The sequence below is a fragment of the Phocoena sinus genome, chromosome 9, assembly GCF_008692025.1.
Source record: "Phocoena sinus isolate mPhoSin1 chromosome 9, mPhoSin1.pri, whole genome shotgun sequence".
NCBI classification, from domain to species: domain Eukaryota; kingdom Metazoa; phylum Chordata; class Mammalia; order Artiodactyla; family Phocoenidae; genus Phocoena; species Phocoena sinus.
Genome location: NC_045771.1, coordinates 3311360 through 3337273, shown reverse-complemented (window position 1 = coordinate 3337273; position 25914 = coordinate 3311360). Strand labels below are relative to the sequence as shown.

Sequence of the window (25914 nt, the reverse complement as noted above, 5' to 3'; positions counted from 1 at the left end):
CTCAGAGGAAATGACTGGAATTTTATCTTACTTTTGGAAGAGTACATAAAATAATTTGTTGCATTACTGTATATTTTTATATCACAATTTGGGGAAACAAAATAAAATGAAACTTCCCCTTATCTATAATTTGGTTACCCAGTGATACGGTTTGTATAGGAAAGAAGGGAAATTTTCTTGATGCTTTACTAGTTTTTAAGTAATTGTGCTAGCTACCAGTGCAACTTATTTCTTTAACTTTTTAGCTTTGAAGAATTGCTAAAGTACACAGAACAATTAAATTAATGATGTATTTTAAATGCAAAGCACTGGATAGTTGGCACGCGAAGAATAACTAGCCGGTGGGTGGTCCTGTGCCAGATTTTCTTTGGGAAGTCTTTTCCTAAGGACCTCCCTGTTGAGCATGGCTTTTCAATTTTACCTTCCTATCCTCACAGCATTCAGATGCACTCCTTTTGTAACATCCTTTTGCCCTGCAGTGACAGGAGTAAAGTAGCTGTAACAGAATCTCACAAAGAGACACATAAGGTGTAATTTGAGAAAACCACCATGTCCATCTCTCCTTCCTTTCACTTTGGCCCAGAGCACTCCCTCTTCTACAAGGAGTTCTGCCTGTTGTTCCACAAGTAGGGTGGATATTTGGTGACTCAGACTTGTGATAGGATGCATTTGTTAAATGCTTCACATATTTTTTAGCACCAACTTTCCTATCAGTTATTATGCTAAGAGTTAGGAAACCAAACAGGTATGGCCTCTTGCCGTGAGAACCATGACTCTAGAGGGAGAGAGCTGTCGTAGCAAATAAGCAACGTGCTGTGATGGGCATAAAACAAGGTGAATGACACGGCAGGGCTCAGCAGAGAGAGATGGATTCTGCCTGGCAGAGACATGAAAAACTGCCCGGAGGGGAGACCTTTACGCCGAGCCCAGGAAGATTGTGCCTGGCGGGGGCGGGAGAAGGGCACCGCAGCCAAGGCAGCGGCACAGGCATCAGAGAGGCTTGAAAGGCAGGACTTGTTAGGATGCTTAGTTGGTGGGGGATGGTGGGAAATTAAGATGGGAAGAGAAGACAGGCCAGAAGACGAAGGGCTTCGAATGTCAGACTAAGGAGTTCGGCCAAACTAGTCTCTGCCAAGGAGCCAGAAAAAAAGTTTTGAAAAAGAAGTGTGGCCTTGTCCCAATAGAGAAAGGGACAGAGGGTCCCACTGGGAGGCCCTGGAGTAGTCCAGGGTGAAGGTGACAGCCATCCAACCCGGGGCAGGGCCACCGGGAGAGTGGGAGAGCCTTCAAGAGGAAGGATGAGGGGCTTCCCTGGTGGCGCAGTGGTTAATAATCCGCCTGCCAATGCGGGGGACACGGGTTTGTGCCCCAGTCCGGGAAGATCCTACATGCCGCGGAGCGGCTGGGCCCGTGAGCCACGGCCGCTGGGGCTGCGCGTCCGGAGCCTGTGCTCCGCAGCGGGAGGGGCCCCAGCAGTGAGAGGCCCGCGTACCGCAAAAAAAAAAAAAAAAAAAAAAAAAAAAAAAATGAAGGTTAAAGGAGAAGACTTTCAGATAAAACAAAGTTAAAAGAATTGGTTGCCAGCAGATTCATTTAATCAGAAATCCTAAAGAAAGTTCTTTATGAAGTAGGAAAATGAATGATATCTGATGGAAACTCATGTTTTCGATAAAGAACAAAAAGCATCAGTAATGGTAAATAGTGGGTAAATGCAAAGAACAAATTTTTCTTTTTTTACTTTTTCTTCTTAATTTCTTTATAAACCATACTATTGCTATAAACAATAATTATAACATTGTCTTGTGGAATGTATAATGTATGTCGATGTAATACACATAGCAGTTATCATAGCATGGGACTAGATGTGGACTTGAAAACTGGACAGATTTCTGTATTTCATGAGAAGTGATACATTATTAACTCTTTGTAGATGCTGAAAAGTTGAGAACATAGTATAATCCCTAGGACAACCACTAAAAAAAGGCAAAGAAATACAGCTAAAAATAGGGAAATTAAAACTGTAAAAAATATTCACAAAATAAAATGAAAGTCAGGAAAGAAGAAAGAGGGAAACAAGAAGTAGAGGAGAAAAGTGGAAAACAAAGCCCCACGAAAAAAGTTATAGACCAAACTCAGCCATATCAGTAATTTCATTGAATGTGAATATGGTACATTTACCAGGATAGACCATATTTTGGGCCACAAAAATGTCTTAATGAGTTTTAAAAGACTAAAATCATGTACAGAATATTCTTTGATCCAGTGAATTTAAATTAAAAATCTATAAAAATAAGAGGACCAGAATAACTTTACATATTTGAAAATTAAACATGTTTCTAAATAATCATTGGACCAAGCAGACTTTTCAGGAAAAATTAGAAATAATTTGAACTGAATAATACTGAATTCAGCATATCAAAATTTGTGAGATGTAGCTAATACCATGCATAGAGGAACATTTTTAGCTTTAATAGTCTTATTAAAAGGATGGAAAATCAAACCAAAGATCTAAACTTCCATCTTAACAGACTAGAAAAAGGAAGAGAATATTAAAGGCAAAGCAAGTAGAATAAAGGAATAAGAAAGAAAAGAATGTAGTTCTGTGGAGTAGAATTTAAAAAGCATAGAAATGATAATACCATTGGAATTAATCCAGTCTGCACAGTGTTTTTCATTCATCAACTGATTATCGTGTGAAATTTCTTTACCTTCAGACTGGCTCAGTGTCATCCCCTTCATCCCCTTCACTCAGAAAGATAGTATTATTTTCTTTTTAAAAAATTTTTACTGGAGTACAATGGAGCTTTACAATGTTGTGTTAGTTTAAGATGTACAGCAAAGTGAATTAGTTATACATACACATATATCCACTCTTTTTCAGGTTTTTTTCCCACATAGGTCATTACAGAGTGTTGAGCAGAGTTCCCTGTGCTATGCAGTAGGTCCTTGTTAGTTATCTGTTGTATATGTAGCAGTGTGTATTTGTCAGTCCCAGTCTCCCAGTTTATCATCTCTTCTTCCAATTGTGTGCCCTGTCTCTCCACTTGCAATCCTTTCAGAAAGTTTACTCTTTCATTTGTAGTATGTGTACACACCACACACACACACACATACACACACACACACACACACACACACACACACACCCCTACACACCTACATGCCTACATATATACCCCTCCACGCATACTATTCAGGGGGATTGCTCCATTAATTTTCTAAGGGGATATTTGAAATTTCGGTTGAGTTACAAAGGACAAGTGTCACTGAGGATACAATGTATAGAGCCAAAGATATTCATGACAGTGAAACTGCCAATTCCTCCAGGAATAGCAAAGGAAGCTGTGGACCAAATGAAAATAATTTTGCAGGATATGGTATGCATGTGGACGTATACAGATTTCACCCCAAAGTTTCCAATATAGGAAATCAGTCCCCTTAGTACCAGCTATCTCCGCCCCTTATGGTAGCGGGTTTCTTAATCTGCTCTGTTGTGTCCACTCTATGTGTCCTACCCAAGAAAAGTCTAGAATGTTCTAAAGATTTTATGTGTGTATATGCTTGTGCTTTATATGTCAGTGTGCAGACTATGAGAAATGATTTAGAGAGAAGCTTCACATGCAGTTTTATGGAGAGGAGCATATTTAAAGGACCCATTTCACCATATTTAAAGGACCCTTTGATGAAATGCAGGATATACTTTTGTGGAACTAGTCAATTCATTTACCTGTGTCCATCAAAAGCTAGTGAGTTCCTTGATGTTTCATGTTTCTGTTTTATTTCCTCTCTTGTAGATAAAGAATTCATCTACAGAGAGCAGAAAGGAAGTGTGATACTGCAGAATGTTGAAACAAACACTTCTACGGTGTTAATAGAAGGCAAAAAAATTGTAAGTACTCTCTTTAATGACAAGGATAATTTCAGTTTTCCCGCCTTCAAGTCAATAAAGCAGAAAATGACTTTAGGTTTCAACTTTTCATATAGCCAAGCAGAAGCAATAAACTTGTAATACTACAGACTGAGCAGCTACAGATAATGTGAAAATGAAACCACACTAATTTAATAAGATGAAATCACCATTTCTCTGAGTATACGGGAAATTTCTCTGCAGGTGTTGGAAACAAGTGTTGCATATCATATATAATTCAAAGATAAGTCCTAAGGCTTTTGCACATTTACAGAACAATTGTAGTAATTCAGAGAATACTTCAGGACTGCTTGCACGATCTCATATTTTTTTTAAAAATGCATCTTAAAGCGCACAGAGAATATTGATTTAGGCACTGACTATACTCACTCTAATGACATTAAGTGATGTTTATGCTTTAGAACAAGTACTGAGTCGATATGAATGCCACTGCTTCATCATCTGGGAAAACCTGTTTCCCCAAAGATAATGGCGTTAAGATTTGGAGTCCACGTAACAGTTAATGATATTTATTAAAGAATTGACTGAAGTTATGTACCAGAAATCAATTTAAAGAGAATTAACTGTTTTTTTCATATATGTTCATGCTTATTTTTAGAAGGAATAAATCTTCAGCTTTAGGGAGTTGATCATTTTCTTGTCCAGTACATGGAGGAAATCAAGGGAAGAAACTAAGGCCAAGTCTGTGTTAAAAGCAAGAATTAAAACAGGCCACGAATTCTCAATCATAAGAAGCCTCTGATGAGAATCAGAAACATAGGAATCCTAGAATCCTGTGATCTGGGGATCAGAGACCATAGAAAAAATTCGCTGCCTGGTTTTACAGATAAGCATGCCGAGCCCAGTTTAGTGAGTGAGCTTTCCGGAGTCCTTGGGTGAGGGTTCAGGCAGGTCCCCGGAGCCTCGTCCCGGGGACAACAAGGGATGAAAGGATGATTCCATCTTTGCGTTGCCCTATCCCCTGTCCCACACAAATGCCGCCCTACCTTCTCAAGAACATGACACTGCTGTTTAAATACTCTTCCTTTCTTTTTGGTGTAGCGATACCTTTTTCTTTAAGAATAAACATTTTATTGAGGTTTAGTATGGCCTGGATCCTGCCCTTTACAGAGACTGTTTGCTGGTGTAAGAGAGGGCTAGCAAGGTTGTATGATGGTGTAATTCCCAAAACAACAGGTATTGAATTCAGTAGTAGTCTGCAAAGTAGGACCCGACCTGGAAAGAATGGACGTGCCTGCATTTTTGCATTAAAAAATCATCTTTGGTAGAATGGCGCCCGTAAGAAAAGCTGATTCAACTCAAAAATACTGAAGTTGTAGAAATGGTTTTCTCATATTAATCGAAAGGAGAAAATGATCAGACCATTGCTGAGGGTAAGTACATGTTAATGCCAGGATGTTATCGATATTTCCCATAAGGATGTCAGTTTGCTGAAAGTAGGGTACTGTTGGTACAGCTGCACTTAGTAAGGAAATACAAGACTAGGAACAGCCTTCTCTTTCTCCAATCAATATCTTGTGACAGATCGTGTATTTTAACTGAAGTTGTTTTAGCCAAGTAATAAGGTGACTTCAGAAACCTCCTTAGGTAAAGAAAAAAGGAAGAGCTCATCTTGAAAATTGGAAGGTTTATTCTGTATGATGAAATTCCTTCTTAAAATGTCATTTATTCACTCACCTCAGAAACATTTGTTGAGAACCAAATGTGTACAGCCTGATTGATACTGTTCGTGATCGTGCCAGTTTATTCTTGGCTCAAAGCTACATGTAAAGGCTCCTGTAAACAGACCTCAGACGAAGGAAAGAGAGGAAAAGTCATTGAGTGTCTGCATCATCATTTAGAACACAGAAGCTCTGGATTTAAGTTCTCTTGAGCCAGTTAAACTTGTGCTTCAGTTACTCCATCTGCAAGTTAAAGCTGATGGAATGATCCAGCTCTCTGTATTTTCATGAGCAAGTATTAAGAAGGGGAAGCATGATGTTCGGAAGGGATCACTGTCAGCGGACCCTCTGCTCCCGGGAGGATGAGTGGGCTGGAGAGAGCAGGCACACAGGGCAGTGGCTCTTGCCCGGTTCTGCCCGCCTGCCTTTCCGATGCTGGTTCCCTAGGTGGTCTCTCCTTATTTGAAACCTGGAAGCTTTGAGATTGTTTAAATGATAAAAGTAAGCTGAGGAAGAGGGCTGTGCTACCTGTGAGGCCACCTGTAATCTTTAGGTTGATCTTTTTTTTTTTTTTTTTTTTTTTTTGCGGTACGTGGGCCTCTCACTGTTGTGTCCTCTCTCCAGTTGTGGAGCACAGGCTCCAGACGCGCAGGCTCAGCGGCCATGGCTCACGGGCCCAGCCGCTCCGCGGCATGTGGGATCTTCCCGGACTGGGGCACGAACCCGTGTCCCTTGCATCGGCAGGCGGACTCTCAACCACTGCGCCACCAGGGAAGCCCTTTAGGTTGATCTTAAAACAACCTGAAACTAGTGGAGACGTGAACATGAAGCAGTGAATGCCCAGGTCAGCAGAAGTTTAAAATAGTAACCTACAATCTGACCTCTGACCTCGTTCTCTTTCCCCAGCCACTGAGAAGGACCGTCACACACAAGGTCACACCAGGGTCCTCCGGCCTGCTGGCCTTGAGCATCCTCCTGGCTCCTTGGCTTCCGTGACTGGCTCTTTCCCGGGATGGATCAATGGAAGGGGAGGCAAATGAATGCAAACACTAGGCAATCCAGCACAAGGGCTTTGTACATCATTGATAATTATGCAAATGAGAGTTTGTGCTGTGCTGGGCTCACCTGCCCCCACAAACAGCTTCCTTTGACCGAAAGGAATTCAGTCATCCCTTCTCACACCTCCAAATGGTAGAAATCAGATCATGAAATATTTCAGAACACCAGAAACACTTTAAATTGTGAGTTCACATAGACATTTAACCTTCTAAGGCAGTTCCATCCTGGTTCACACTGTTATTTGCATTCCTTTGTTTTTTATATTAATTTTTTGATGGTGAGATATTCTCAGATCCTTATTATTTGGTAGCATCTCATATATGATGTGACATAATAATTGATTTTAGGAAGGATTTATCAAAATATCCTGGTCCCTTTTCCAACTTCTGTGGGTTTTTTTGTTTTTTATTTTTTGCGGGATCCTCCCAGAGTGTTTTTTTTTTTTTAGTTTTTATTTATTGGGGTATCGTTGCTTCACAGTGCTGTGCTAGTTTCTGCTGTAGAGCAAAGTGAACCAGCCATACGTATACACATAATCCCCTCCCTTCTGGATTTCCCTCACATCTAGGTCACCACAGAGCATGGAGTAGAGTTCCCTGTGCTCTACAGCAGGCTCTCACTAGTTATCTGTTTATACATAGTATCAATAGTGTGTATGTGTCAATCCCAATCTCCCAATTCATCCCCTCCCCCTCTCCCTTTTTGGTGTCCATACGTCTGTTCTCTACTTGTTTGTCTCTGTTTCTGCTTTGCAGATAGGTTCATCTGTACCATTTTTGTAGATTCCACACATACACGTTAGCATATGACATTTGTTTGTCTCTTTGTGATGTACTTCACTCTGTATGACAGTCTCGAGGTCCATCCATGTCTCCACAGATCTTTGAGGTGCTCCGTTAGATTTCTGCAGGGAAGGAAATCACAAGCACATCGTCTCTGAATGAGCTCGGACATCTGCTGCCTGCTCAGTAGTCAGGCTCATTGGAGGCAGGTTCTAGCTGAATTAATTTTGTCTCTTCCACAGTGCTTGGCACTGTGACCTGTGCATAGTGGGTGCTCTGTAACTGTGTATTCTATGAATGGATATAAAAGACACAAAACCGAGGTGAGCGGCTTCCCTGAGCGCCAGTGTGGTGAGAGGTTTGGGGTGGTCCCTGACCCCCCTTCTCCCCACAGGCACTGCTCTCTGCTCCACAGTGACAGGTCCTCGGGCAGCTGTGCAAGCTCCGTGTACCCCGTCCTGCCCCTCAGGAGCGTTGTCTGGATGACGTGAGAGGACAGACGTAGAATGTGGGTGCAAGTCAGCGTGACTCAGGACGATCAGGTGGACTGGAGGACCCGGGCAGCTCAGGGCTCAGGCACACAGGGTGACCCGGTCAGCAGCAGGGAGGGGGAACGGGCCTCCCTTGACTTCGAGCTCCTTCCCTACAGGAGGTGTGTATGGGCCGGCCGCCTCCCAGGGTGAAGCAGGGGCATTCTCTCCGATTTCTAAAAGTAAAACCTAAACTAACTTTCACGTGGATTACATACAGGCAGACCTCATTTTATTAGGCTTTGCAGATGCTGTGTTGATTTGCATATTGAAGATTTGTGGCAACCCTACGTCAAACAAGTCTTTTGGCGCCATTTTTCCAACAGCATTTGTTCAGTGTGTGTCTCTGTGTCACATTTTGGCAATTCTCACAATATTTCAAACTTTTCCATGACTATTATATTTGTTATGGGAACTGCAATCAGTGATTTTTTGTGTTACTATTGCAATTATTTGGGGGCACCATGGAGCACATCCATACAAGACGGAGAACTTAATTGAAAATGTTGTGTGTGTTCTGACTGCTCCACCAACTGGCCGTGCCCCTGTCTCTCTCCCTCTCCTCAGGGCCTCTCTGTCTCCTAAGACACAACAATGTTGAAATTAGGGCAAGTAATAACCCTACACGTTCCTCTAAGTGTTCAAGTGAAAGGAAGATTCGCATGTTTCCCACTTCAAATCAAAATCTGGAAATGCTGAAGCTGAGTGAGGAAGGCGTGTGGAAAGCTGACAGGCTGAAAGCTAGGCCTCTTGCTCCAATCAGTTAGCCAAGTTGTGAATGGAAAGGAGATGTTCTTGAAGGAAATTGAAAATGCTCCTACAGTGAACGCGCGAATGATAAGAAAGTGAAACAACCTTATTGCTGGCATGGAGAAACTTGTAGTGTTCTGGATAGGACATCAAACCAGCCACAACACGGCCTGAAGTCAAAGCCTAATCCAGAGCAAAGCCCTAACTCTCTTCAAGTCTATAAAGGCTGAGAGAGATGGTGAAGCTACAGAAAAACACCTTGAAGCTAGCAGACGATGTTTCAGGAGGTTTGAAGAAAGAAGCCATCTCCATGATATGAAAGTGCAAGACGAAGCAGCAAGTGCTGATGTAGAAGCGGTAGGTCATCCAGCAGGTCCAGCTAAGATAATGAATGAAGGTGGCTGCACTAAACAACAGATTTTCAATGCAGATGAAACAGCCTTATGTTGGAGGAAGATGCCGTCTAGGACTTTCATAGCTGGAGAGGAGAAGACAATGCCTGGCTTCAAAACTTCAAAGGACAGGCTGACTCTCTTGTTAGGGGCTAATGCAACTGGTGACTTTAAGCTGAAGCCAATGCTCATTTACCATTCCAAAAATCCTAGGGTCCTTAAGAATTATGCTAAGTCTTCTCTGCCTGTGCTCTGTAAATGGAACAACAAAGCCTGGATGACAGCACATCTGTTTACAACATGGTTTACTGAATATTTTAAATCCACTGTTGACACCTACTTTTCAGAAAAGAAGATTCCCTTTAAAATACTGCTGCTCATTGGCAGTGCACCTGGTCACCCAAGAGCTCTGATGGAGACGTGCAATGAGATTTATGTTGTTTTCATGCCTGTGAACACATCCATTCTGCAGCTCATGGGTCAAAGAGTAATTCTGACTTTCAAGTCTTACTATTTAAGAAAATACATTTCGTAAGGCTGTAGCTGCCAGAGATAGTGATTCCTCTGATGGATCTGGGCAAAGTCACTTGAAGACCTTCTGGAAAGGACTCACCATTCTAGATGCCATTAAGACTATTCATGGTTCGTGGGAAGAGGTCAACATCTCAGTATTAACAGGAGTTTGGAAGAAATTGATTCCAGCCCTCATAGGTGACTTTGAGGGGTTTAGGACTTCAGTGGGGGAAGTAACTGCAGATGTGGTGGAAACAGCAAGAGAACTAGAATCAGAAGTGGAACCTGAAGACGTTGACTAAAATGCTGCAATCTCGTGATAAAACTTGAGCAGATAAGGAGTTGGCTTCTTATTGATGGGCAAAGAAAGTGGTTTCTTTTTTTTTTTTTTTTTTTTTTTTTTTTTTTTTTTTTTTTTTTTTTTTTATGCGTTACGCGGGCCTCTCACTGTTGTGGCCTCTCCCGTCGCGGAGGACAGGCTCCGGACGCGCAGGCTCAGCGGCCATGGCTCACGGGCCCAGCCGCTCCGCGGCATGTGGGATCCTCCCAGACCGGGGCACGAACCCGTGTCCCCTGCATCGGCAGGCGGACTCTCAACCACTGCGCCACCAGGGAAGCCCAAGAAAGTGGTTTCTTGACAGTGAATCTATTCCTGGTGAAGATGCTGTGAAGATTATTGAAATGACAGCAAAGGATTTAGAATATTACATGAGTCTTACTTTCATTGATAAAGCAGCGGCAGGATTTGAGAGGATTGACTCCAATTTTGAAAGAAGTTCTACTGTGGGAAAAATGCTTTCAAACAGCGTTGCACAGTTGAGAAATTGTTTGTGAAAGGAAGGGTCAATGTGGCAAACTTCACTGCTGTCTTATTTTAAGAAATTGCTGGGCTTCCCTGGTGGCGCAGTGGTTGGGAGTCCGCCTGCCGATGCAGGGGACGCGGGTTCGTGCCCCGGTCCGGGAGGATCCTGTGTGCCGCGGAGCGGCTGGGCCCGTGAGCCGTGGCCGCTGGGCCTGTGCGTCCGGAGCCTGTGCTCCACGACGGGAGAGGCCACAACAGTGAGAGGCCCGCGTGGCAAAAAAAAAAAAAAAAAGAAATTGCCACCCCACCCCACTGATTTCTTCCTTTTCTCTCGCTCCCTCCCTCTCTCCCTCTCCCTCTCCCCTTCCGCCCCCTCTCCCACTCCCTCTCCCTCCCCCACTCCCCCCCCCCGCCACCCGCAGAAGTGCATTTACAGTGGACTTAATGACATTGATTTCTCAGGGGCTGTAATTCATACAGAAACTTACTGTTATCTCTCCAATCCATCTAAAACATAATACACCAAAAATTCTCTGGAGGATGAAGTGTTAGCCTTTGCTTGAGATTCAGGTTTTTAAAGCTGAAATAGTCTTTGCAGATTATGTGATTCAAACCCTTGTTTTCTTTGATGAGGAAGCCAAGACGGTCCACAGACAACAGTGGCTTGACCTCCACTTCAGACGAGCTGTTGACCCAGCAGGCCCATTCAGTATAGCCCACTGTGTTACCTGTGATGTTCATCCTTTTTACACCCTCTTTACCAATAATACCAGTGGTAGCAAGGAGTGGCACAATGGATACAGTCATTTAAATTGTTCCAGGGAAAGCAACTTGGCAATATATTCAAAATTAATAAAAATATTTATGTCTTTTGACTCATTCCAGGGAATTTTTCATAAGTAAATTATCTAGAAAGTTTTTAAAAACAGTGAAAAATACCTGAAACTAAAGAAATAAGTAAATAAAAATAAATAAAATATGATGTAGTCATTAAAATAATAGTTATGAAGGCTATAAAGTAATATGAAAAATATTTATGATGTTATACTAAATAGACACAGAAGAATACAATATTAATACACTTCAGTTAACAGCTGTAAACATCAGCTATGTCCATTGAAAAGGCTGGGAAGTGAACAATGAACTCTGACAGTAGCTTGTCATGTTAGGTGGTGACATTTTGTGTATTATTTTCCAGTGTGATGACTTCCATAATTACTGTTTCAATGCTGTTTACTCAGTAATTTTAATCAGATTTTTTAAAATTCAGCCTTACATTTCAAAGACATTAGACTTCTTCCATTGATGAATATGTAAGATCTGTAGATGGTTCCTGGAAACACTTGGAAGAGAAAACAAGTAAATAAAAAAAAAGCATCCTGTCATTATGCTTATGTCAGGTTTTCTCACTTTTTATGTCTTTACTTGTTTAATTACTAATCCACTTGTTTTAATTACTTATTTAAATGACTAGATTAACATTTAAATAAAAAGCCTTTTTGTTTCTCTAATTTCTCTCTCTGATTTTATACAATCATTAGCCTGTGGAATTTGAATTTTTATCTCACTCTCTAAAAGTTAATGAATTCTGACTCCTCACAGGGAGGGACATAATTACTAGTATGATTAGAGCCATTCCAGAATCCAGGAGAGAAACAACAGAGGACCTCTGGAAGATGTGCTTCTAATCTCAAAGATATTCTTCCCCCAAACTGATGCTGCCAGACCCACAGCTAGAACAGCATCTGTGGTGGCACCAGCCGTGCGCAGCGAGCATTTCCACCCCAGGCTGACTGCACTTGGCACCCAGGTTAGAGCGAGGAAGGAGGAATAGTCTTGTGTTTGTCCATAATTCAGAGGGTAAACACTGGCACCAATGGTGCCCATTGAAATGTCTTATTTGACCCACAGAGTAGTTTTTTACAAACTCAACATCCAGATTTCTGGCTTCTCTTGAAAAACTGGAAGATCTGGTAGCAGCGAGACCTAATTCTCTCACAGATCCAAATCTGGCGGGTGGGGCAGGGAGCAGCTGTCCTGTCCCCATAGTTGACCACAAGCACTGACCTCTGACCAGACTGGCCTCAGGGTTTCAAACCCCCTTAGTCCAGGAACAAAAGGATGGCCTAAAAAGTCAACGTCTTTTGCGAGAATGTTGTAGAAAGCCTTGGTACAGACTGTCTCTCTGTATTCTGTATTCGTTTCTGTGTCTACATGGTTCTGCCCATCCTCTGTGTCCCTCTGTGTTTTTCTGTTTTCCTCTGGTGTCTCAGATGATCGCTTTCATTTTATTCCTGATTTTTTTCGTTTACTCTTTTCCCCTCTCTTTCTCCCCTTTCTTTGCTTCTCATATGACAAGATAGAACAAAAACCAAAAGTATCTTTGACTTACTTTAGTTCTCATTTTCATTTCATAGGCTATTGCTTTTAATTTTTTAAATTGTAAGTAGGACAAATCATTTTCAAATGATTATTTTCTTTTTTCTATTTTAAAAAAAATTTATTAAAATATAGTTGATTTACAATGTTGTGTCAGTTTCTGCTGTACAGCAAAGCGATTCAGTTACACATATATATATACTTTCTCATATTCTTTTCCATCATGGCTTATCACAGGATGTTGAATACAGTTCCCTGTGCTACACAGTAGGACCCTGTTGTTTATCCATCCTATATATACTAGTTTGCATCTCAAATCCCAAACTCCCAATCCTTCCCTCCCCCATGTTTTTAATTTTTAAAGTACATGAGTAGCATACCTTATACTTATGTCTTTAAAAGACCTGAAAAGAAATAAAGTAGCAGCTTGATCTTTCTGGCCCCAAACATGCTGTTCTCTTTAGGTGAGGGGTGGCCTGATGCCACTGTGCTGTCACACCTGCATCTCATCATTTGACATTAAGGGAGAGTCTTCTCTGAGCAAGGCCCTGGGCTGCACGAGATGGGTGGGTGGATACAGGATTTGTAAACCACAGTGTTTACTCCTGGGAAGCTTTCAGCCCAGATCTAAAGGAAGTCAGAAGATCTAAATGAATGGAATATATTCTGAGTTGAGGTCCCGTATGGGATGGGAACAAGGTGAGGAAGGAGAGAAGGGTATTGGTGTCGACAGTAGTTGAGGGTGTGAAGAGAGAGCATTCCAGCTGCCCTTCCAGCTGGAAGGCGAATGCAGTCTGGAGACAAGTGGGAAATGGCACTCTGGCAGCGTGAACAGGCGGAGTAACAAAAGTTCATGGGTAGACCATGTAGCGAGTTGTCTTGACCTGATGTAGCCTGACTGGGAGGGGCTCAGAAGGCTGGGGCTTAAAGGCCCAGGAAAAAGAGCAAGTCATCAAGTACTGTTCTTAGCGGGCTCGTCTTTACTCTGTAGGAAATTGGAGTGGATAGGTTTTTCGAGGACAAGTGTGTGCTTTAGGAAATTAACTCCAGACCAGTATGAAAGGGAATTTGGAGAAGAGAATGATTCTAGGCAAGGAGTCCCCAGGGGCTGCTTCAGGTCCAGATGAAGAGGAATGCGGCCCTGAATGAAGGCAGGAAAGTGGGGAGTGGAGTGGGTGTAAGTCTGAGTGTGGAGGAGGTAGAATTGAGAACAAATGGCGACATTTTGTGTGCAGGCGAGTGGGACTGCAGCAGTGGTCTGTGCGGTCTGGGGGTTTTGACCCTTGTTAATGGGAAGAGTGGCAATCTCAGAGACACGAAGTCAGGAGAAGTAAGGCGTGGTGGAGTGGAAAACCAGGGACACTTTGAGGAAGAGGATGCTGCAAGGTTTTTGCAGGATAAATCAACTAATAATTGATATTTGAGTGCTTACAATGCAACCAGAATTATCCTAAGCACTGTACATGTATCATCTTATTTAATTGAAATCCTTAGGGATCCTGTGAGCAGCAGTACTTTGTTACTCTTGCATTGTAGATGAGAAAGCTGAAGTGTATGGAGGTTAAAATAACTTTTTCTCGGGCTTCCCTGGTGGCGCAGTGGTTGAGAGTCCGCCTGCCGATGCAGGGGACACGGGTTCGTGCCCCGGTCCGCGGAGTGGCTGAGCCCGTGAGCCATGGCCGCTGGGCCTGCGTGTCTGGAGCCTGTGCTCCGCAACGGGAGAGGCCACAGCGGTGAGAGGCCCGCGTACCTCAGAAAAACAAACAAACAAAAAAAAAACTTTTTCTCGTAGCTGGGAGCTGGGAGTCCTGAGAACTGAACTCAGCTTTGTCTAATTACAAACAAAATTATTTTAAATTGCATAAAGTATCCAGCTGCAGCCTTTGTGCCCACAGGGCTCCAGAGGGAACTGAGGCCAGCATCCCACGGCTGAGAAGGGTGCCCAGCTTCAGAGGTGTGTTCATACCTGTGGTCCACCGTCACATACCACAAGATTGCTCCTAGAGGCTGCTGCATGTTGCCTAAAATAAAGATTACAGATGCAAAATAGTGTGTCAGCTTAGCCTAATGCAAAAATGCTGATGCCCCTGAGTGCACAGAATGATCCATTTTCAAGGTTAGAGAGAATTCAGCTTGTGAAACCGTCTGGAGGCTTTTCTCAGTGGTTGAGCATTCATCCTCCTTTCTCCTGTTCTATAGCGACTGCATGTTCCGATTTTCTCTGGGAGTGCTGGGAGTGGCACCTGGGGCTGTCTGATTCCAAATGAAATGATTTTTAGGCGAATTAGGAGCCCAGATGCAGGCTGTGCTACCTTGTCCACAAGTTCCCCTCTTCCTTATTGACTAGGGAGGGTGAGATTACAGTTGTCCATTTATTTTGTTTAATACGTGTTCCCCTAGAGCTGCACAAAGTGTCCTCTTAGAAATCATTTAATCTCGTCAGTGTTTGGCTTTTGTTTTATCATTACTAATCTTGTAATTAGTAGTGATACCAATTATTAGGTTTTCTTTCCCTTTATGAGGAGATTGTTTTCACAAAACAGCTTATGGATATATTGATGCTTTGTACTCTTCATTTACTTTCTGTTACTTGATAATTTGGAGCATTCTATCATTTTATCTCTCTCTCTCCCACCAATGGCCACCTTTCTTTCTCTGCATTCCTAATCACATACATATTTATGTAGTACAAGAAAACAAGACACAACCATTTAGATATGCATCTCACCAGAAACAGGCCTATAGTTTTATATATGTGTGTATATTTATATATGGAATCCTCATATATGTAGACCAATATTTTTTAAAGTCAGAATGTTATTAAAAAATTGTGTTATTGATAACTAAACAGCCCTAAATAATGCAAAATGTAAACTATACTCCAATCTCACTAGTGAGCATAAATGCAAAAATTGTATATAAAATATTGGCAAGTAGAATTCAGTCATGTATCAAAATCATAATGTGCTCTGAACAAGTAAGGTCTAATCATGACCATGATGTCATGGAATCAATCAACAAAATTAATTACAACTACAGAATAACAGAAAAATACTTATGATTATATCACAAGATGCTGAAAAGCCATCTGGTAAAATTTTTCAACCACTCCTAATAAAAATTCCAGGTAAGATAAGAATAAAAACTGCTTAAATATGGTGAAGACTATTTATCACGAACCAGTTAGCAGTGAAAACATTTCTAAATGGCAAACAATAAAACCATTTCAATTTCAGTCAGGAAGGAATAGTCAACATCATCATTAATATTCAATATGTTCTTAGAGATCATGGGAAATGCAGTATATAAGAAAACTACATGATTGGAATAGGAACTGAGAAAAAATTATATCCCTCTTTCTGATAACATAATTCTATCTTAGAAAACCTAACAGATTAGTTTTTAAAAACTACTGCAGTTAATAAGAAAATTTATTAATATGGCTAAATACAAAAATACATAAATAAATCAATGCCTTCTCTCTTCATTAACATAAGTATCTAGAAGTAGAAATGGAGAAAATATTCCATTCACAATAAGAACAAAAAGTATAAAAAGACCTAGAATAAATCTAAGAACAGCATAAAAGAATAAGCAAACTATAAAATCTTGTTGACGATTTGGAAAAAAAAATTAAAGATACAATGTAATCTTAGGTGAGAATATAGTATTTAAAATGTTAATTCTCTTAAGATTGATATAAAACTTTAACATAATCCTAATTAGAACTTTGAAAAGAGTTAGTGTTGAACATTTGATAAAATATTTTAATTGACATATATGAGAATAAACACCTGAATGTAGCCACAGAAAGTTTCAAAATATATGGTAACATGTACTCCTTTACCTGTTATTAAAACACATAATAAACACATTGTACTCAACTCAATCACAGTAATAACTAATACTACTAATAATAGCTGTAGCACCAGGCATTGTAATTATGTCATTGAATTTCACATCAACCATGGTATTATCTCCATTTTACAGAGGCACAGAGAAGCTAAGAAATGTTCTAAATTTCACATAGTAAATGTTCCAAGCAGAGTGTGACTCACAGGCTCTCTGACCCCAAAGTGTAAGCTTAAAACCATAAAATTTTGCATAGGAATAGCCTAGAGAGCAGTAAAAGACCAAATAATTCAGAAGTGGGTTTCAATATAAAGGGTATTTGATATATAAAAATCATTGGGGGAGATGATCACGTAATTAGAAAACATTATGAGCATAACTTAACTCTTTATCTACAAGGAAATAATGTCTCATTTCACAGGCATACAAAATTAATTTCCAATTGTACTAAAGATATAAATGTTGAAAAGAATCTATCATTTGGTTTAGTACAAAAGAGAGAAAAATTTTTTTTTTTTTTTGCGGTATGCGGGCCTCTCACAGCTGTGGCCTCTCCCGTTGCGGAGCACCGGCTCCGGACACGCAGGCTCAGCGGCCATGGCTCACGGGCCCAGCCGCTCCACGGCATGTGGGATCCTCCCAGACCGGGGCACGAACCCGTGTCCCCTGCATCGGCAGGCGGACTCTCAACCACAGCGCCACCAGGGAAGCCCGAGAAAAATTTTTAAATGGGAAATCCAGAAGCTATAAAAAAGATAGCCATATTTAACTTACCATAAAAGAGTTTTAAGTTTCAAAATTTAAAAAGGCAGAATTGGTGGAGAAATAATGGACAATATTTGCAATCCAGGTAACAAGTAAAAGGCTAATATCTACAGTCTACCAGGAGCTCTTTCAAATTGATCAGAAAAAGACAAATAATCTAAAATAGACAAAACATTGCAGGAACATCCCTCAGACAAACCTGAAACCAAAGCGTACTTTGCTTGGGAAAATGTATTTTTGATTCATAGTCTTGGTGCAAATGTTTAGGAAATGTGCTAAGTGAGTTTTGCATCCATTATTTGCACCTGGTGAAAAGGTGGACATACAGCCTATAATTTTCACACCCAGGGGGCATGGGGACTGAGATTGTCAAAAATGAGTGAAACTCTACCTAAGAATGGCAGTGATAAGTTTCTCAAACAGCCTAATGAAATTCTACTTGTCTCAAGTAGTATCACTGGCAGCTGACCCTCCATCAAGAGATGTGACCTATGATGGTTTTCAAGTGTAGAAAGTTGGACTCTTTGCTGGTTTCTCTTGGTGTTATCTTTGTACCAATAACATGATTGCCACTCTTATAACAACTGAGGATATAGTCATTCATTTATTCAGCATATATTTACAGAGATTCTATTAAGTGCCAGTCACTGTTAGGCACTGGGAATACAATATGACAAAACAAACTAAAATTCTCTTCTCGACATTTGGTCCTGGCTATGAGAGTATAAGATGATCATTCTTATACTCTCCTAACAACTGTAGAACAGGGTAAAATATAGGGTAAAAATACAATTTTCATACATTGGAAAATAGGCAGCTCACACGTGTGATCACTGGGAAAAGGAAAACAAATTAAATGAACCAAACAACCAGCTGATCTTCTGCATGAATGTTCTTGCTGGACTTCAGCACAAGGAGGAAGACGGAGGTCCTTCAGTCTTGCTGAGTTAAGGAGATCAGAGTTCATGTGGAAAAAAGATGGCTGCAATTTATGAAACAGACAACCCAAGAGGAGGAAGCTAACTAAAGGATACTCGAGAAATCTGCATAGTGTTCCCCTTGAGACGTTGGTTAATTGTTGATCTTTATTTATAAAACGTGAAACAGCACAAGGCAGGACAAAATAAAGTTTCAAGTAAAGAGCAAAACTATAGGACACTTTAAGAGGAAAAATTCCCAGAGCTCATACATCACCAGGGGTCATTTAAGTGTCTCCTGGCCATGAGATATTAAGCAGAGACTCCAGAAGAGCAACCCCTTAAGAATGAGGCTCACCTAGCCCCCAAAATCATGGTTATTGTAGAACAGCCTTTACAACATCTTCAAAACAAAACTGAAAGAATTAAATTAGTCCACAAGTAATTAACTGCCTGTCATAAAAAGTCCAACATTCTTTGAAGGAACACAAAAAAATCCAAGATTCAACAAGAGAAATTCAAAATATCTGGTGTTATTTCTTAAATTACTATATATACAAAGAGGCAGAAAAATGTGACCCATAGTAAGGAGAAAAATCAGTCAATAGAAACAGACCCACAAATAACAGAGATAATGGGATTAGCAGAAAAACACATTAAAACTGCTAAGATAAATACGTTCCAAATGCTCAAGAATATAAAGAAAGCCATGAGTATAGTGAAGAGAAATTGAAGATTGTAAAATACCCAAATAAAATTTCCAGAGATGAAAAATAAAATATAAAAATTTAAAACTCCAGATTAACAGCCGATTAGACACCACAGAAGGAAAAAGTAAATTAAACTTTAACTAATAGCAATACAAACTATCCAAAATGAAGAAGAGAGAGGAAAAAATACCTAAAAAAACCCTGAACAGAGTCACAATGACTTGTTGAACAATATAAAGTGGAGTAAGATACTTGATATTAATGCCCCAGAAAGAGAAGAGAGTAAAGACAAAACACACTTTTGAATTTTTACCACATGTGGTATAAAAACTCAGTAAACCCTGACCATAATAAACATAAAGTAAACCACACCAAAGCAAGTTACACTATGATAATCAAGTTTTGAAAACCAGTGAAAAATAGAACACGTTAATGGCAGCCAAAGCAAAGAGACATTTGTACAGAAGAACAAACATAAGTGTGACAACAGACTCTTCACCAGACGCTATGCAAGCCAGAAGAAAGTGGAGTGACACCTTTAAGGTACTGGGAGAAAAATAAAACTGTTAATCTAGAATTCTATATGCAGCAGAAGTACCTTTCAAAAATAAAGATAAAGTATTCAGAGATAAAATCTAAGATAATTCATTGGCCATGTACCTGCACACTGAGAAGTTTAAAGGACATTCTTTGGAGTGAGAAAGCTTTTACCAGATGAAAAGTTGGGTCTACATAATAGAGTGACAAGTGCCAGGAATGATAAATATGGTCAGTGTGTGGCTAGGCTTTTGATGGAAATTTAGGTAAAATGAATCAACTAGTCCTGAAAAAAAATACATCTATCTTTTTATAAAAGGGTTCTTTAAATGTGAAATGTATCCAGCTCCTCTTAATGTTATGTAACCTTATGTAAGATTTCTGAACCTTTTCTCCTACTCTAAAAATTGACATAAGAAACACCACCATACACACCTAAAATCTTTGGAACATATTGTAACTTTCTCAAGCATGTCACACAGGGGCAGAAAGCTGATCCAGTATAGAATGGAAAATAACTGCAGTGTAAAGGACAGATTTTCCTCATATCCCCATGTTTATTATGTACACAAGCTCCCCGTGTTACTCCTAGAGGATTTTAAGATTAGTTTTAAAAAGCAAGACCCAATTAGTTTTAAAAAGCAAGCTATCTATGATATCTACCTTAAATATAAAGACATAGGTTAAAATTAAATGGTTGTGAAAAGATATACCATGCAAACACTAACCAAAGTAAAGCTTGAATGGCTAAACTAATACCAGACAAAGTAGACTGCAGAGCAAGGGATACTACCAGAAATAAAAAGAAAGATTTCATAATGATAAAGGAGTCAGTTCATTAAGAAGACATGGGAATCCTGAAGGTGTATTCAATTAGCAATAGAACTGCAGTACTTCAAGCAACAGTTGCTTGAACCAAAAGCAGAAATGGACAAATTCATAATTGCAGTTGGTGATTCAAACAACCCTCTCTTAGTAATTGATAGAACACGTAGAAAAAAGCTTAGTAAGGATACAGAAAGTCTTGAAAACACAATTAACCAACTGATCACACCACTCAACAGCAGAGTACATATTCTTTCTGAGTGCACATGGAATGTTTACCACGATAGACCATAGTCTGGGCCATTAAAATAGCCTCAATATATTTCAAAGCTTGGAGATTATACAAAGTATGTTCTCTAACAAATACAAAATTAAACTAGAAACGAATAGCAAAAAAAAAATCTGGAAAATATCCTGATGATTAGAAATTAAACACCATACTTCTGAATAAAAAATTGGCCAAAGAAGAAATCAAATGGAAATTAGAGAACAGTTTGAAATGAATGAAAATAAAAATACGTAATATCAAGATATACGGTATGCAGCGAGGCAGTATACTTAAAGGGAAATTTATAGCTTTAAGTGCTTATATCTAAGCTTTCAGCATAAGAAACTAGGGAAAAAAGAAGAAAAAGTAAACCTAAGTACACAAAAGAAAGGTAATAAAGAGAAGAAATCAACCATATAAAAAACAGAAAAAATAGAAAAACTAAAGAGTACTCAAAGCTGTTTTTTGGAAAAGATTAATAAAATTGATGAAGAACGAAGACAAAGGACAAAACAACCAATATCAGGAACAGAGGCGAGACCATCACTACAGATATTACAAGGATAATAGAAAGTATTTTGAACAGCTTTCTATCAATAAATTTGACAACGCACATGAAACAAATAAATGCTTGAAAGACACAAATTATCACAGTTCACTGAAGATGCAGCTGGCAATCTGAATAGTCCTATGTTGACATAAAAAATCTAATTAATAGTTTAAAACCTCCACATATAGAAAATTCAAAGCCCAAATGTTTTCACTGGTGAATTCTAGCAGACATTTAAGGAAAACATAATACTGATTCTACACAAACTCATAAAACAAATAGAAGAAGAAGAGGAATAAGTTCCCAGATTATTTCTCAGAGCAGCACTACTCTGAAATAAAAACCAAGCAAAGATATTTGCCAGAAAAGAAAACCACAATTTCCCCCATGAACACAGCTTCAGAAATCTTCCACACAATATTAGCAAATCACATCTAGCAGTATATAAAAGGGCTGACACAACATGGCCAAATAGAGTTTATCCCAGGAATGCAAGTTTGGTTTAACGTTTAAAAATCAAACAATGTATTTTACCATATTGACAGATTTAAAAAAGCTAAACAACCTAATCATCTCTCAATAATGCAGAAAAAGCAACTGAGAAAATGCAACATTCATTATAACATTCAACATTTATTATAAAAACTCTGAGGAAACTGGAAATAGATAAGAACATCTTCAACCTGATTAAAGGCATCTACAAAAAAAATGCACCACTAATATCACACTGAATAGTGAAGAGTGAATGCCTTCTTCATAAGATCGGGAAAAGGTGAGGTGTCCACTCTCATGACTTCTACACGGCATCATACTGGCAGTAATTGGATATAAAAAGAAGCAAAAAGCATCCAGTTAGGAAAGGAAGGAGAAAACTCTCCACAGGGGAGAAGAGTGATTATGTAGAAACTTCTAAGGAATCTACCAAAAAATACCCACAATTAATGTAATTTAGCAAGGTTGTGGAGCATAAGGTCAGGGTGCCAAAGTCTGTTATATTTCTGTAAGCAATAAACAACTGGATGTTGAAATTAAGATATACATGTGTATTTTATTTATATATATATGTATAAAATATCAATAATAATAAATACTTAGGGATAACTTTAACAAAATATGGACAAGATCTGCGTGCTATAAACTACAAAACATGGCCAAGAGAAATTAAACATTGTTTTTGGAGAAAACCCTCCTTTCAAGGAGCTTACATTCAATGAAGGAGACAGGAAATAAATAAATGTAAAATATATTTTATTTTAGATAATTATTATTCTAGGGAAATAAGGAAAGAGAGTTATAAAAAATTAGAGGCCAGCCTGTTAAAGTTTGTAGATATAATGGCTATTCAAGGACATGGAAGTCCTCACACAAAAGGTGCCTTATGAGGAAAAAGATGAAAGAAGTGAAAATCTAGAGTTTCAGGCAGAGAGAAGAGCAAACACAGCGTCCTTGAGACAGCAGTGCCTGGCTTGCTCTGAGAAGGTGTGGACACTGGTGAGATGGGAGAGAGAGCTGATGGGGACCCTGGCCAGGCAGGGCTACTGCTCAGCCAAAACTTTGACTTATACTGTGAGTGTGATGGGAGGCCATGTGGGTGGGCTTCAAGCAAGGCGCAGTATCATGATTTACATATTTAAACGCTGGCCCTGGCCCCTGTGGCTAGCACAGACTGCAGTGGGGCAGAGACAGAACCTGGAGATGCAGCTGGAAGGTCACTGCAATAGCTCAAGAAAATAAGGCCCATGCCTTAGACTGGTGTGGTGGCAGCAGGGAAGGAAGGGTTCTCAGTGTCCTTTGGTGGTTAACCAGCAGTGTTCTCTGATCAACTGGATCTCAGGTGTGTAAGACAGAGAGAAAGAGAAAAGATGGCTAAGAGTTTAGCCAGAGCAGCTGAGTGAATGGGGTTGCTACATCTGAGATGAGCAAGGAGCTGCCAGGAGCTGCAGGGGGAGGGGATAGGATGTGAGGGGCTTGGTTTTATGCACATTGACATGAGGCGCCCATTTGATATCCAAGTGGAGAGATGACAGGGAGGCAGTTAGATAGACGAGTCTGAAGGTCGAGGTCAAGTCCAGACCAGGTTGGGAGATCTGGACAGAGACTTGACTGTCGGAATCCTCAGCAGGTACGTGGATTTTTAGCTACCAGGCTGGATGATATCACCTGGGAGGTGATTTCTTATGGAAGAGTAAAGAGGTCCAAATAATGAGTGTTGGATATTCCAGGATTCAGAGGTCAGAGGAACCAAGGGAACCTGCAAAGGGGCATGAAAACAAGTGGCAAGGGAAGTAAGAGAGAAACCAGGAGTACCCTGGCCGCCAAGTGAAGATGGGTTTTGGGAGGAGACAGTGGTCAGTAGCACCAAGTACAGTGAGAGCTGGGGAATTAGCATGACATTTAGCGACTGAGCCTCTGGTAACCTTGAGAAGAGTGGTCTTGGTCAAGATGGGGTGAAAACATGATAGGAGCGAGCTTAAGAGAGAATGGGAGAAAACTCAGCGTAGGAAATACTTTCAAGGAGATATGGATAGACAGTTCTCTGAAGATAAAATCCACATTGCCTAAAACATCTCCAGTGGGGATCGAATGTAAGCAGTGAAATAAACTAAGCTATCAGTGAGGCACCACTTCACACCCATCAGAGGGTCAAAATGGAAGAAAATACAGTGACTTCTTGCTGCCAAGGAAGGGAAGAACGGGTGCATTCCTACATCCGTAGTGAGAATGTTCATTTCAAGAACAATTTTGAAAAGGAATTTGGCAATATCTATTTCAAGTTTTAAAAAACTTATACATCATCAATTCTCCCCTTACAAATCTACCCTGTAAAATAATTAAGTCATACACACACCAGTAAAGATATATGGATGAGGACCCTTATTGCAACATTGTGTGTAATAACAGCAGACTGGAAACACCTCACAGTTGACCCTCATCATTCACGGCTTCCATATTTGCAGATTCACCTTGTGCTAAAGTTTATTTGTGACCCCCAAGTTAATACTCAGGGTGCTTCTGCAGTCATTCTTGGACACGTGCATGGTGGCAGAATATTGAAGTCCATTGTCTTCAGGTGTCAAACCTCATACTATAAACAAGTGTTCTTTTTGTGGTCTTTGTAGTGCCAAGTTTTTTCACATTTTTGTGCTTTTTATTGGTGATTATGCTGTTTAAAATGGCTCCCAAGAATAACGCTGAAGGCCTATCTTGTGTTCCTAAGTTCAAGAAGGCTGTGATGTTGTTTTTCTTACAGAGAAAAGACGTGTTAATGAGCTTCATTCAGGCACAGGCTACAGTGTTGTTAGCCATGAGTTCTGTGTTGATGAAAGCAATATATACTCAGTAAGATGTCTTCAAACAGAAACACACCTAAGACAAGGTTATGTACTGACTGGTTGACAAAAACACTGTGACCAGAGGCTCACAGGAACCTAACTCTGCATTCCCCTAGGAACAGGATTTGTGGAGACTTTCTAGAATGTAACTGCCATGAATAACAAGAACCTCTGTAGCTACCCTTTAGTAAGGACTGAGTGAATGAAGATATAGGCACACCACAGAATAGTATGCAAGCTTTAAAGAGCCTAATTCAGGCTAAACCTTAAGTTATTGTTACGTGGGAAAACTAAGGTGAGTGTTGTGTAAGGTGACGTCATTTTCAGCTGCGGCTATACATCTAATGCTTGCGTGTGGTCCTATGATCATTTGTAGAGTGATACACGCCAAGTTGACAATATACGGCTTTTTCTAGTGGGTATGAGGGTCTGTACAGCAGTGGGAGTGCATCAGAGAAGACGGGCAAGTTGAAGGGAAACACAGCATTTTCGATGATTTCATTTATGTGAAATTCCCTGTGTGCCCTGAAGAAATTTGAAAGAAAAAGTGATAGCCCTCTATACACTGACTTGTGGGTCAGAATCCATGAAGGTGAAGAGGCACGTCGCCAAATCATGTGTGGAATGTGATTCTATTTTAGGAACAGATCTGCTTAATATAAGCTGCTAAGTATAAGAATGAGCAAAAGAAAGTGTGTTTAAAGATACAGAGAGATTGGGAGTCTTGTGTGAAAAGGTTATTTGTTTTTATGTTTATTTCTACTGATTTGTTTCAGCAGATACAATATGTTTTGTTGAAATTTGAAAAAACTACAAATAAAATGTAAAATAGCATTAATTAACAACACTATTCGGTTAACAAAAGAAGGCTATAGCCATTTTTAATAGACTTCAGCAAGTTGGCTCCATACTAATTTTATTAGCAAATTTTGAAAATGGCACCACAGACACAGTTTCACTACAAGGTTTTGAGTTATGTTATACGTAATACTTTAAAATTCTTTGTTTTTTCTTTTAGGAATCGTTAAGAGCTGTCAGATATGAAATATCTCCAGATAGAGAGTACGCTCTTTTTTCATATAACGTGGAACCAGTGAGTACTACTCTTTTCTATTTATAAAAAAAAAAAATGTTTCTTTAGGCTAATACCTTATTAAGTATTTTTCCTTGAATCTCTATTCTTAGTGATCTTTGAATCCTGTAGTAGTTGGTGAGTCCTGGGTTAGTCTCTTTTTATGCCACACTGCCACCTAGGAGAGAGGAAAGGTATGAAAATCTTTTTGGCAGAGAAAAAAAAAATCCCTACTTTTAGGGCCTAGTTCATAGGATTTTCTTGGTGAGATGGTGAGAAGTTGTCTTTTT

General features: G+C 39.9%; 1 protein-coding gene across 1 annotated transcript in view; it reads left to right on the top strand.

Moving 5' to 3' along the window:
* Positions 1-25914, top strand: part of DPP6 (dipeptidyl peptidase like 6) — a 776249-nt gene that overhangs the window by 448770 nt on the left and 301565 nt on the right. The window contains exons 4-5 of the mRNA XM_032643847.1: positions 3795-3889; positions 25571-25645. Of these exons, the coding sequence (XP_032499738.1) occupies positions 3795-3889; positions 25571-25645 (170 nt within the window). The remainder of the gene's footprint in view (positions 1-3794; positions 3890-25570; positions 25646-25914) is intronic.